Source organism: Netta rufina (genome assembly GCF_964035555.1).
Source record: "Netta rufina genome assembly, chromosome: 11".
NCBI classification, from domain to species: domain Eukaryota; kingdom Metazoa; phylum Chordata; class Aves; order Anseriformes; family Anatidae; genus Netta; species Netta rufina.
In genome coordinates this window covers 11,087,838-11,100,763 of record NC_140134.1, presented here as the reverse complement: position 1 = coordinate 11,100,763, position 12,926 = coordinate 11,087,838, and the positions used below count along the sequence as shown (strand labels likewise).

Sequence of the window (12,926 nt, the reverse complement as noted above, 5' to 3'; positions counted from 1 at the left end):
CCCAAAAACCCCTCTACATCCCCCCCTCCCCGGCGCTCAGCCGCAAATCAGCCCCCCCAGACTGAGCCCTTAAGCTCCTCTTGGCGCCGCTCGCAGCTCTTGCGCCCGAGGTTTTTCTTAAATCTTTTTTTTTTCTTCTTCTTCCTGTTTTTTTTTTTGTGTGTTTTTTTTTTAAATTAATTTATTTATATATATATTTAAAAAAGCAATAGTCCTTTGGTCCCTAAACTCTAAGGAATGATATGACTCTGAAACAAGTAATCCTATGTCCCTGTGCCAGTGACAAGCAGGGGGAAGTGCGTGTCCCGCCACCCTGCTCCATGGGATATATATATATATACTTATTTATATATATCTTCTATAAGTCCAACATCCTTTTATCCTTTTTTTTTTCCCTCTTTTTCCCAGCCAGACGTGGAAAAACCAATCATGATTTCTCTTTCCAAACAAGCATCCTCCAGGTGAAGCGCCCAAGGCTGGTCCCTTCCCGCTGCCTTTGGTTTAAAGTCCGTTTGGAGCCTCTGTTCCTCGTTCCTCCTGGGAAATTTGTAGCAGCAAATGAGTGCTTTAAAAAGGTAGCTCACGTCCCGGCCGCCCGGGCCTTGGTCCTCTCTCCCAGCGAGGGATTTGGCGAGTCCCAGCAAGCGGCCAGCAGCGAATCTCAGCCCCGCTACCACTGCCGCGTCGCTCTCCTTCCTGCCTTCCTCGCTCTCTCAATCCCGTTAAGAAACAAACAAGACCGTTTGGATCAAAAAAAAAATAAAATCAAAAAGGAAAAGAAAAGCTACGACCAGAATGGCTCTCTTCTTCGCGTTTTTTTTCCTCCATCGCCTCCTCCTCCTATTCCTCCTCCTCCGGGACATGTTGCAAAGAAAGAGAGTTACGGGTTTGGATACTGCACTTGGGGAAGGGGAAAGTCGTCAGACACCGCGGGACGCCCAACCTGCAAGACACCGAAGGCTCCGTGAGCGACCCACGGCTGCTGGGCAGGATCCAGCCCACCCCGGCAGTGGGCAGCTGAAGCACGAATCCCACATCACTGGGATTTTATCAAAAAAGGACACTCTTTATCTCAAGCGCCCAGCCCCACACAGTCTTCTGGGAGCAGAGAGCCCAGCACAGGCATTTTTTGAGCAAATCCGGCTAAAAACAGCGGTGCTGCAGGTGACACCCCCAGGTCCCCACCTTACCTCTCCGTAGGGCCAGGGTGGGCAGGGGTCAGTAGGGTCTGTTGGCATCTTTCGGCCGCTTTAGCTGGACTTTTAGCCTCTTCATGCCGATCTGGAAGCCGTTCATGGCCTGAATGGCTGCCTGAGCGCTAGTCGGATTGTCAAAACTGACGAAACCTGGGGGCGAGGGACGGGGCGACAGAGGGGGGGACAGTTTGTCACCATCAGCATCACACCTCGCTGCTCGACTGCAACAGGGTCACAGCCCAACTTCATTGTGGAACCCATGCTCCCCCAGACGGGCTCACAAAGCCCAGGAATGGACTCGCGTCGGGTGATGACATCTCTGGGGACACCGAGGTTTGTGAGGACATCGAGGTGGCAGGGCCTGTGGGGACACTGGGGTGAGAGGATCCACAGGGCATGGGGTTGACAGGGTCTGTGGGAACACTGGGGTACGCTGGGGTGATGAGGTCTGGAGACACTAAGGTGATGCAGTGATATCCTAATTAGTGGCAGCAGGAGGTTATGTCCTTCTGTCCTGGCACGGCGTGGTCCTTCAGCCCTGGGGTGACAGCCACCACGCTGCTTTGGGTTTGGTCACCCATCGGTGCTGCCCAGCCACCGGGGAGAGCCCCAGACGGCGACTTACCAAAGCATTTACTCTGGTTGGTGGCACGGTCCACAAAGACTTTGGCAGAGATGACATTGCCGAAAGGCAAGAACATCTGCGTGAGCTCCGCGTCCCCGAACTCCTGGGGCAGGTGATAAATAAACAGGTTACAGCCTTCGGGACCTGGGTGACACACAAAGGACAGGGCCACACGTCAGCCACGAGGCGGGGGCCACCGGGAGCGGCAGAGCAGCCGGCCCCGCGGCTGGGTGCCCCCCTTACCTTCTCGCTGCTGCTGCGGGATGATGGGCGCTTGCTGGGGGAAGGCTTGGCTGATGGGCGCGTAGGCGGTGGGATATGCTGCTGGAACAGAGAAACACAGTGCTGAGACCCCAAAAAGGGATGGGGACTGGCCCCTGGAGGGATGTCCCCAGCCGCCACCCTCGCTGGCACCAGCACGCAGGGTTTGGTGGCGCAGGGGTCTGAGCGGAGCCGTGGTCACCGCTCGGGTGGTGGCTGCTTGCTGAGGTCCCGTTCCTCCCTTGTGGCACCGGGGTGGGATGTGGCACCGTGGGAGGGCGCAATTGGGCTGCCAAAGCCTTTCTGGGGTGCTGGCTCCCCCTGCAGTGCAGCCTGCCTCTGCCAGCACGGCCCTGGCCTGCGCGAACGGCTCTCCCAGTAGGGATGCTGGGGGCACCAGTAACCCGGCCTTAAGGCGGAGGAGAGAGGCTTCTATCAACTTTTGGTTGGCCAAAATAATAACCAGGGGTCAGAAACTTCGTCTTCTATTGCAAAGCTGGAAATTGCCACTGGTGCTCCTAATTAAATACCAACTGCCAGGCTCAGAGTACTCCCACAGCACGCTGACACCCTTCTCTCGCTGTGTTACTGCCCTAACCCGTGCCCGGGATGCGTGGGGCCGCGCTGCCCAGCTTCGATCCCCCCGTGGCGCTCACGGCCCCCCTCCAGGAACCGGCACGGAGCAGAGCGGGGAGAGAGGGAGACGTGCAAGCGAGGTTTGAGACCTGCATAGTGCTGCATGCCCGCGTAGGCTTGCTGGAGGGGATCTGCCACTGTGGGGCTTTGAGCTGGGAAGAGAAAAGAAGGGAGAAGGAAGAGAGTAAGCGAGGGAAAGCCGAGGATGACCAGCTCCCAGCACGCGCCCCCGGCACCCCCCCAACGCTGCGCGGGGCGGCGCGAGGCCGGCACCTGGGTAGGGGTGGATGCCGTTGGTGTAGATGGTCTCAGAGGCGGGCTGCCCGTTGGTCTGCGGCGGCAGTGGGCTGAAGCCGTTCACCCCGATCGGCGTGGCGATGCTGGGCACGGGCGCCGTGCTGATGCCGGGGGGGGTGCTCGTACCTGCAGCCCCACGGACAGGAGGGAGGGCGTTAGTGCTGGCGTCCCCCCCCTGCTGAGGCCACCGAGGAGGTGGGTGGAGGGGTGAAGCCGGGGGCTGTACCTGAAGAAGGGGTGAGGGGGGCAGCCACCAGCCCGCTGACATTGAAGGCGGCCATTTGCTGCATCTGGGCGGCAGCGATGGCAGCCATGGGGTTCAGGCAGGTCCCCTGCGCCGCCGCCATCAGGGCCGCCTGCTGCTGCATGATCTGAAGGGGGAAGGAGAAACAGAGGGAGGAAAGAGGGAAAAGTGAGCGAGGTGCAGAGGAAGAAAGAGGCAAGGGAGGGTAAGTTAGCATTCCCAGCACGTGCCCCGAAAAAAAAGACGCGTCCCCTCCCGCGCTGACCCCATGCCACCTCCTACCGCCTGCGTGTAGGCCCCGTAGGCGCCGAACTGGATGGTCATGGGGTTGAAGATGCCCAGCTGCCCTGCCATCTGATGCATCCGCCGCAGGGTCCTCTCCTTGTCCGTGTCCGCAAACTTCACCACCAGGCTGGACGAGGCGCCCTAGGGCGGGGGTGAGACGGGGCTGATGGCGGGGCCACCGTCCCGGCGTGACCCCAAAATGTCACCCTGCTCTGGGGACGGCCCGCTGGCTCCCGGCAGCCGCAGCGTCCTCGCCCCGCAGCCCTGGGATGCCGCCTGGTTGGCAGCAGCAAGCAGTGATCGATGCGAGGTTTAATTACAGCCGTCTTTCCTCCCGGCGGCTGCTCCCTGACCGCTGTTTTCCTTTCCCCCTCGCTCACAGCTTTGACCTTCGGTGTTAATTAAATCACACCTTTCTCCTGGAGCGAGGGAATTAGCCCCATGCACCCACCCCCAGCGCGCGGCAAGGATGAACCTCAGGGTGATGTGGACAACAAACTGGGATTTTGATCCAATTAGACAGATCAAATTAGCCGGTGATTGGATTATGGAGACAGCACAGGGGGTAGGATGAGGGCCGCGGGGTGCGCCCGGTGCTTACCGGCATGGTTTGGCTGCCGTGCAGGCTGTTGATGGCAGCCTGCGCCTCGGCGTGGCTGCCGTACTTCACAAAGGCACAACCTGCGGGCAGAGTGGGGGCACGGGAGAGTTGGGGGTTGTGGGGGCTGCCCGGCTGGCAGCTCCCATCCCCCAGCTCCCTGCTTCCCACCTTTGCTGGCTCCGTCGGGCCCGCGGAGGATGGTGCACTCCTCGATCTGGCCAAAGGGCTCAAAGAGGCGCCGGACATCGTCCTCGCTCTGCTGCTTCCCCAGCATGCCCACGAAGAGCTTCCTGTCTTCTAAAAGCAAAGCAGAGCCCGTCGGAGAGGGGGATGCCACGCGCCGTTCCCTCCCCTGTGCCAGGTTTGCAAACGGTCGTGGAGGAACAAGAGGCTGGGGAGGGAGGGAGGCCAGCAGCACCAGCGCAAAACCCGGCAGTGGAGACGCAGGGTTCCTCCTCCTCCCCATCCTACAAAATGCACGGGGTGGGAGCCCTCTCCTGCAGGGGGATTTCTTAGGGGTGAAGTGGAGCTGAGGACCGGGACCCTGCTCCTGTGGTGCAGATGCTGTCCCGTACCACAGGATGCGTAGGGATGTGGCTGGGGAACAAAGCCCACAAAACCCCAGCAATTGTATTCGTATGATTGACTATCAGAATAACCCGCAGTCCCTGGCCGTGCCCGGGGGACATCAATAACCCAAACAGGAGAGAAGGGAGAGTAAATAATGAGAATTTCATGATTATTACCAGCATCTGTCTTGCGCGGCCGCACGGTCCCGCCGCGCGCTAATGGCATTTGACAAAGAAAATAAGGTGCCCTGTCAGAGCGTTGCCGGGGAAATAAATAAATAACGGCAGGAGACGATTAATGCACCGCCCGTTAAGGTACCGGGAAAATTAGTTAAGGGAATAGGGCTCACGCATTGTCTGGTTAAACATAAACCATCTCCCCGCGAACGCGGCCAAGCGTCGCCTCCTGGGCGAGGGGGCCGGAGCTGGGCACCCGAGCTCACCCATCGATTTTTAATCCCTCACCAATTACGCTCGGTAAGTGGGTAATTTATTTGCTGTGTCCCTCCGGGACGCGCTCGGAGCAGCTGCGTTGTGCCGAAGAACCGCGGCGCGCTGTGGACACGCAGATGTCCACCCCAGGCAGAGGGACAGGGTGCAGCTGGCTGTCACACCAGCACCCTGAGGGTCCCCACGCTGCTGCAGTCCCTGAGGGCCTCTAGGACCCAACAGCATCACGAGAAGTGCCAGGTCTCAGCCCTCTGCCTTTAAACGTTGCCGAGCCGCGTGCTCAGGGCATCCATCGGGCAGCCCCACGCCCTTTTAGGCAGCTCAGGGGTGCACCTACCTCCTCGTCCCTCGCTGTCCGCTGGCTTCACCTGGATGGGGCGGTTCATCTGCAACACACAACCGGGAGCAGGCGGTCGGCGGCGGTGCCACAGCCCCCGGTGACACCTTCCGTGGGGAAGGGCAGGATGTGGGGGCATGGGACGAGGGCACGGCACGGGGACAGAGCGGAGGCTCCAGCCACAGCCCCGTGGGGCTGGCTGCACTTTGGGGGCAGCAGGTGCCCCCTGCTGCCTGGTGGCACTGGGGACGTGCACGGGCGTGACGCGTGCCAGGCGCCGTGTTGTCCCCGCACCCATGGGCGTGACGTGTGTGTGCACCAGGACACGGGGACAGTGCGAGCATCCCCACAGCCGTGCCTCACTGCACAGGGCCATTTCTCCTTCCCACCTCTCTCCCCCCTCCTCTTCCCCCCTTTTTTTCCGAAAAAGCGCTACAATTACGGCAGTTTCCACGGCAACAAGCGTGCATCCCCCGCGCTGCTGTGCCATGTGCTTGATAGGGTCGTCACGGCAACGGCAGGCCGACACGCGTGCACCCAGCATGCACGGGGGGGGCGTCACGCGTGCAACACGCCACGGGTGTGCCGGGAACGTACTGCACGGCCTGGGCGCACGACGGCAGCATGCGAGGACGTGCGTGCAACGGGCGTGTAAAGACGGGCACGCGCGGCAGGCTGGACACCCGCAGGAGGCAGCCACCCGTACAAGGAGGTGCCCCAAAACGCCACCGCCGCCACCGCGGGGGCACCCCCAGAGCTGGGTGGGGGCAGCGCCGGCCCCCAGGTGATGATGAGGAGGAGGAAGGCTCGATGAGGAGGAGGAGGAAGGCTCGGGAAGAAGAGGAGGGCGGTTTCCACGGCAACCGCCTCGTCTCCCGGGAAACGCGGGGAGGAGATGTCAGCGCAGAGGCAGGGATGCTCGGGGAGGGGACCGATGGACACGGGGTCCCTGCGTCCTGCTGTCACAGCCGGGAGGAGGGACCCCATTTTTTGGGGCGGGGGGGAGGCGCTGCCGGTCGCGTTCAGCAGCACGGCGGCCTTTGATGGAAGATGTTTCCCATTGCTGCCGTGATACACTCAACATAATGAACCCAGTGCGTGTGATTTAGAATAACATTTCGGAGCCGCAGAGCGCCGTTTCGATGTGCCTCCCGTCCCCGCCCGCCGCTTATGAACCCGCAGCGTCCTCCGGGAGCGGCTGATGTTTGGGAACGCCGGGCCGCGGGGACCCGCCAACCTCCCCCGGGGCTACGTTGCTCCGGGGAGAAAACCAGAAAGGGTTTTTTGGTACCCCCGGGGCTCGCTCTTTGCTCCCACACACGTCTGTGGTGCCCACGGCCGCACACCCACGCTTGCACGCGTGCCGTGCCCGCAGCCCGCTGCCTGCCCGTGCCAGCACGCCTCCGTGCAGCGCCCTGCACGCTTGCGCCCGCGCAGCCCCACGGCCGCCCGTCCTCGCACGCCCTCGGCGCAACCGCACGCCCACGTGCAGCCGCACGCCGGCCCCACGCGCACGTGCGGGAGGCCACACGCCCCTGGGGGTGTGCGAGCTGCACCGCCCGCGCACCCACGGCCCCTGCGCACAGACACCCACCTGCACGCCCACTACGCCCTGCGTGCCCCCATTGCACACACGCACGCACACACACACACGCACACACACACGCGCTGCCCCCCCGCAGCCGGGCGGGGCCGTGGCGGCGGACAAAGGCGGGGGGGCCCTACCTCGATGCAGAGGATCTTGGAGCCGGCGGGCACCCACAGCACGGGCGGCCGCGGGCCCGGCGCCGGCACCTGCGGCAGCTGCATGGCCCGGCCCGGCCCGGCTCGGCCCGGCCCGGTTGGGTTGGGTTGGGTTGGGCTCGTTTCGGGCCGGCCCGGCCCGGCTCCACCCGCGGCGGCTCGGCGGGGTCCGGCCCGGCTCGGCTCGGCTCGGTTCGCGCAGCGGCGCGCGCGGGAGGCGGGGCGGGGGCGGGGCCGAGCCGGACCGAGCCGGGCCGAGCCGAGCCGGGAGATTGGGGGGGTGGGGGGGAGGTGGGCGGGGCTTCTCCGAGGCCACGCCCCCCTCGCCGCGCCAGGGGGCGAGCGGCGCGCACCCGCAGAGGCGCGCCCCCGCGGCGAGGAGCGGGGCTCCAGGGACGGGTGCGGGGCGCGGGGGGCGGCTTCGTCCCGCAGCTCCCCGCGGGGGCGGCGCCGAGCGCTGTTCACTCGGGAGCCTACTGATGGCAGCAGGGACATGGAGGGGGGGGGACACAGGATGGGGACGGTGCCCCCCGGCCCCGTAACAAAAGGGCTCCCCCCCCCCCCCCCCCCCCCCGCGCACGGCGTTTGTATTTACGGGCCTGGCGGCTCTCCCCCGCCAAGCGGCTGCCCTATCGATTTTGATTTAGGAGAATAATTAAATATTTATTTTCACTTTGTTAAAGCTCGGGAGGTCGGAGCCCGCAGAAGGCGCAGCGGCACGCAGGCGGGGAGAAAATCAATGCCTGGGTTTGCGGCCGCTGGAGCGGCTCCTGCGCCCCGTGCCGGGACCCCGCTGCGCCCTGGAGCCCCGGCGCGTCACCCAGGGGTGACAAACCCACCCCCGCAGAGGGGGATGTGTTAAAATGTGACGAGCCTGCGTTTAATTGGGCTGTGTTTGAGCACGCACCCAGCACCGATGGAGTTGGTGCCATCCCCAGTCCCCTGGCCACGCTGGCATCGTCCCCAAGCACTAGGCTGAGTGCTCGGAACTCGTCACAGCGGTGACGCGGTGACACAAGGCACAGCTGAGGCCACAGCTCCCCCGTGCAGAGCATCCCCTGAGCCAAAGTGATGCCCGTGCACACTGCATGTGCCCAGCACAGCACCCACGGCACCGCAGATGGGCAGGGGAGGTTGATGCGGTGCCAGCCCCCAAATCTCGCCCCGATTCCCGGCTGTCACTTACCCCTGGCAGCGTCTTCTGCTCGTGCAGGGCACTCTGAGCCTTCAGGGCCGAGTCGCGGGCGCAGTAGGTGAGAAAGGCACAGCCTGCAGAGACGGGGAGGCAGGGTTAGCATCTGGCCTGGCACCCATCACAACGCCCTGAGCACCCCAAATTCCAGCACCCGGTGGCTAACGTGGCTCTGGGGCGCGTCAGCACCCGGACACCCATCCTGGGACCACGTGCACGTGAGCAAAACCGCCAGCCCTGAGCTCAGCCCCAAAGCAGAGAGGGAGATGTTAATGCAAAAGAGACGAGGGAGCAGCAGGAGGAAGGTGAGGGTGCACAGTGAGGCCAGCAGCTCTCCGGCCCCAAGCACAGCACCGGGGAGCCCTGGGGAAAGCCGCAGCCAAAGTCCTCCGGGAAGCAGATTTCCAAGAGTCGCTGCCGCGCACCCCGGAGCATCCTCCCCGCTGCGGATGGCATCGCGCCGCCAAGGCGCTCCGGCTCCTCCAGCATCACGTCGCGGCGCTTCGGGAATCAGAAATGCGCCCGGGGCGAGGTTTTCCCACGCTGACTCACGCTGCCGAGCGCTCGCTCACCCCACGGCTCGCGCGGCAGGGCCGGGGCCGGCTCTCTTCTGTCCCCACGGGAGCGTCCCGGGTCCCCGTGCCGCCGCGCCGCTCCCTATCCGAGGGCTCCCCGTATTTGCCGAGGTCACATCCATAAGCTTCTGAAAGTGATATTAAAACAGCAGCAAAACAGTTTCCCTTCAACAAAGTAAATATTTAATGAATAAAATTGACATTGATGCATTTTTAATATTGGCACAATTAAATCCGCCAGCTGATTAAGTATTAATAACTCTTAATAAGTACAATCAGCGTGCCTCGGAGGAGAGGGAGCGTGGCAGCGGGGCGGGGGGCGCCAAGGGATGGGGTCCTTCAGCCACCCTGGGGTCCTGGGCACATCAGCCCGTGTGGGGGCAAAGACAGAGCCCCTTTGGTTAAATATTGGGTGGAAAACGGAGGTCGATGCAGTGGCTCGCTTCAGCCCCGAGCTGCGTGTGCCTCTGCCTTCCCAGCCGCCTGCGTTTCCAGTGTTTGCCATTTGTAATCAAGCTGGCTTCCTCCTCTCTGCTCTGTTTTCCTTTTTTTTTCCCTTCTGCGGGCAATGATGTGGACGGTGCCCAGGAGAAGTTGGGAGGGCAGCAGCGGCAGCCACGTTTCCCCTCAGAGGCTCTCCAGGAGCAAGGACAGCGTTTGAATTAGAGGAGCATCCACAATAACATTGTGTTCCTGGGCCGTGGTGGTCAAAACCTGTGCTGGACAAAGTGCCGTTGGGGCCAGCACCGTGCAATTCCCTTGCCTTAGGGCACAAATTCAGCGTCGGAGGCATTTTGGAGGCCTTGGTGCTGGGAATGAAGGAGTCCAGGAGTCGTCCCAGGCCGAAGGGGTACCGATACGCCGGCATCCGCTAGCGCCAAGTTTCGGCTTTCCAAAATCTCGCGGTGAGGCGGGCGCTGCCCACAGCCCAGGAGCGCGGTGACAGCTTGCTGAGGAGCACGAGGTCCCATCCCGGTGACACCCAGAGCTCCGTGGTCCCACTCCGGTGCGGTGCACCCAGCTGGGTGTCCCCAGCCCAGGCAGTGCCCAACACAGCCCGTGGGTGCTCCCAAGGCAGGCGGGAACACCCCAGACATAGGTGGGTGCCTCCTGCTTGGGCGGCTGTCCCCGTGGCAGGGGTTTCTCTGCTTCAGATGGGTGCCTCCAGCTCAGGGGTGTCCCTCTATAGGGATACCCGAACCTCTGAGGTACCTCACCTCTGGGGTACCTCCATCTGTGGGGCGCCTATGCACCTCCCGGTGTGTTTACCTCAGGGCTGCCTCCACCTCAGGGGCAACTTCACCTCACGACACCCCACCTCAGGGGTACCTCCAGATCGGGGGTAACTTCACCTCATGGTGTCCCACGGAGCCCTACCTCACCCGGGGGAGCCTCCACCTCACGGTACCCACCTCAGGGCTGCCTCCACCTCAGGAATACCTCAAATCAGGGCTGCCTCCACCTCACGGCGTCCCATCTCACCGAGCCCTATACCTCAGGGGAGCCTCCACCTCACGGTATCCCCCTCAGGGCTGCCTCCCCCCCGGGATAACTTCACCTCACGACGCCCCACCTGAGGAGCCCCACCTCGGGGGCGCCCCCCGCCTCACGACGTCCCCACCGGAGGGGCCGCCCGTACCTTTGTGCATGCCGGTGAAGCGGTCCTTGAGCACGGTGAGCTCGTAGATGCGGCCGAACTCCTCGAAGAGCGGCTTGAGGTCGCTCTCCTCCAGGTTGCGCGGGATCTGCCCCACGAAGAGCTTGATGGCGTCGTGGTCCTTCATGGCGATGGCGCCGGCCGGGTGGCTCAGCCCGTTCACCCGGCCGCTGTTCGCGGTGCTGAACGCCGCCCCCGCCGGGCCCGGGCCCGCCCCCGCCTCCGCCGCCGCCGCCGCCGCCGCCACGCCGCTGCCCGCCGCGGCCATGGCCGCTCCGCGCCGCGCCCCGCCCCGCCCGCCCCGCTCGGCGCCGCTCGGCACCGCTCGGAACCGTTCGGAACCGCTCGGAACCGCTCGGCGCCGCTCGGCTCGGCCCGGCCGCGCTCGTTCCCCCCCCCCCCCCTCCCCTCCGCCCGGTGACGTCAGCCGGCCGGCCCCGGCCGGGCGCGGGGCATTAGCATAATGAGGCGGCGGCGGCCAATCCCCGGCTGGCCCCGCCCACCGCTGCCTGCGTCATCGCCGCCGGGCCACGCCCCCCGGCCGCCCTCGGTAGGCTTCAGAGTTAACGCCCGGGGGCCGGGGGGGCACGGCCGCAATTAGGGGGCAGCCGCTAATTGGGGGCCTGCGGCTGCACACTGCGGGGGGCTGGGGGCACGAGGGGGTGCGGCCACACGCGTGTGTGTGCGCCAGGCATGTGCATGAGGTGGAGGAGTGTGCAAATGTGCAGACATGCGCGTGTTGCAAGCATATGTGAGCATGCACGTGCATGTGTTGCAAGTGTGCAAGCATGCACGTGTTGCAAGAGTGTGCAACTGTGCAAGCATGGGCACGCATGTGTTGCAAGTCTGCAAGAATGCACATGCATGTGTTGCAAGCATGCATATGTTGCATGTGCAAGCATGCAATTTTGCAAACACATGCATGCATTGAAAGTGTGTACAAATGGTTGCAAGCACATGCAAGCAGTTGCAAGTACATGCAAATGCACACCTGTATTGCAATTACACACATGTGCAAGCACCTGTGTGAATGTGTTTGCAGCCTGTGTTTGCAAGCATTCGTGTGCATATGCTTGCAAACACAAACATGGGTACGAGTGTGTGCGTGTTCATGCAGCACATGCATGTGCACACACATCTGGCTGCACATGTGTGCATGCATGGGCAGGAGCTGCCCCCACAGAGGCTCCCACCCCAGGCAGGGCTGAGGCCAGACCTCCCGGCGCTCCCGGGGGGGCGGCTTCATAGGGAAAATGAAAATTAATTCCTCCAGCACGGAGCGGCATTTAATTCCCAACAAAACCCAACGGCAAAACATCCTTATCTCCCATCGCCTCAAACCCAGCCAGGAATTATCGATTCCTGCCGCCTGTTGCACCAAGAAACCCATTTGTCCGTCAGCTCGGCTTTGGTAATTACTTTTTTAATCTCGTTTTTGAAACGTTTTTGCATAAACGCAGTCATTATTATTTTTTTTCCACCCTCCTTTGCTGCCGGCCCTGCTTGTGGGCAAACTGTGCCCCTGCGCGTGCTCCCAGCACTGGGTGGAGGCAGCACCCATGGGTGCCCCGTGTCTGCGGCGGGCGTTTTTGGGGAGCGGAGCCGAAATCTCGGGGCTGGGCAGGAGGCATCTGCCGCTCCTCGGCGCCGCTTGGGTTTATTTTTAAACCCGTTGGCCCCGAGTGATTCACACGCTGCATGTTCCCGTGTTCTCCCCGGCAAGTTTTACATGACAAATCCCGGGTAAAAATAGATGTTCTCGAAGGAGCCGACACGCCGCGAGGATGCAGTGGGGGAAACGGGGGGACCGGTGGCACCCCTGTGGGTTGGGACCCCACACCACGGCAGCCTCCTGGTCCCCGGCCACCAGGTCACCCCGTGATGGGGAAAAAACAATAGGACTACTATAAAAAAACAACAGGATGGGTTAAAGCTGATCCCAAAAGATGCAGTGGGATACTCACTGGGAAGGGGCTGCTCAGGAGCATGGGATGGAGCAGAAGTTGTCCTCGGGGGGCTGAGAAGCTCCTGTGGTTGCAGCAGGGCAGTGTTTGTTTGCTGCTCCAGGAGCTGTGCTGACACCGGCCTCTCAGAGCTCTTTAGGACTTGGTGCATCGAGCCCCAGCAAAACAAAGCAGCCAGCATTGTTATTTACGCCTTTTGTGTTACTCAGTTTAAGAGAAGCAAACATCACGGGAAGAGCAGGAGGGCACATTGGCAATCCCAGCTCGCCTTCAATGCCCTACCTCAAACACCAG

At 62.6% G+C, this 12,926-nt stretch overlaps 1 protein-coding gene across 29 annotated transcripts; it reads right to left on the bottom strand.

Moving 5' to 3' along the window:
- Positions 1-1,218: 1,218 nt before the first annotated feature.
- CELF6 (CUGBP Elav-like family member 6) lies at positions 1,219-10,936 on the bottom strand (the record flags this gene model as incomplete). 29 transcript variants are annotated; one of them, XM_084293249.1, is made up of 12 exons in its annotated part: positions 1,219-1,346; positions 1,822-1,965; positions 2,065-2,145; positions 2,808-2,870; positions 2,992-3,141; positions 3,242-3,386; positions 3,542-3,685; positions 4,146-4,225; positions 4,314-4,442; positions 5,502-5,550; positions 8,431-8,513; positions 10,651-10,936. In XM_084293249.1, the coding sequence occupies 12 exons, from the start codon at positions 10,934-10,936 to the stop codon at positions 1,219-1,221; spliced, it is 1,482 nt and encodes a 493-aa protein (XP_084149375.1). The 29 variants fall into 29 exon arrangements, with proteins under 29 accessions (XP_084149375.1, XP_084149400.1, XP_084149386.1 ...); XM_084293274.1 differs by having other exon boundaries at positions 1,882-1,965; positions 2,065-2,166; positions 4,314-4,435; positions 5,471-5,550; positions 10,651-10,795; XM_084293260.1 differs by having other exon boundaries at positions 4,314-4,435; positions 5,471-5,550; positions 10,651-10,795.
- Between the last annotated feature and the right edge of the window lie 1,990 nt (positions 10,937-12,926).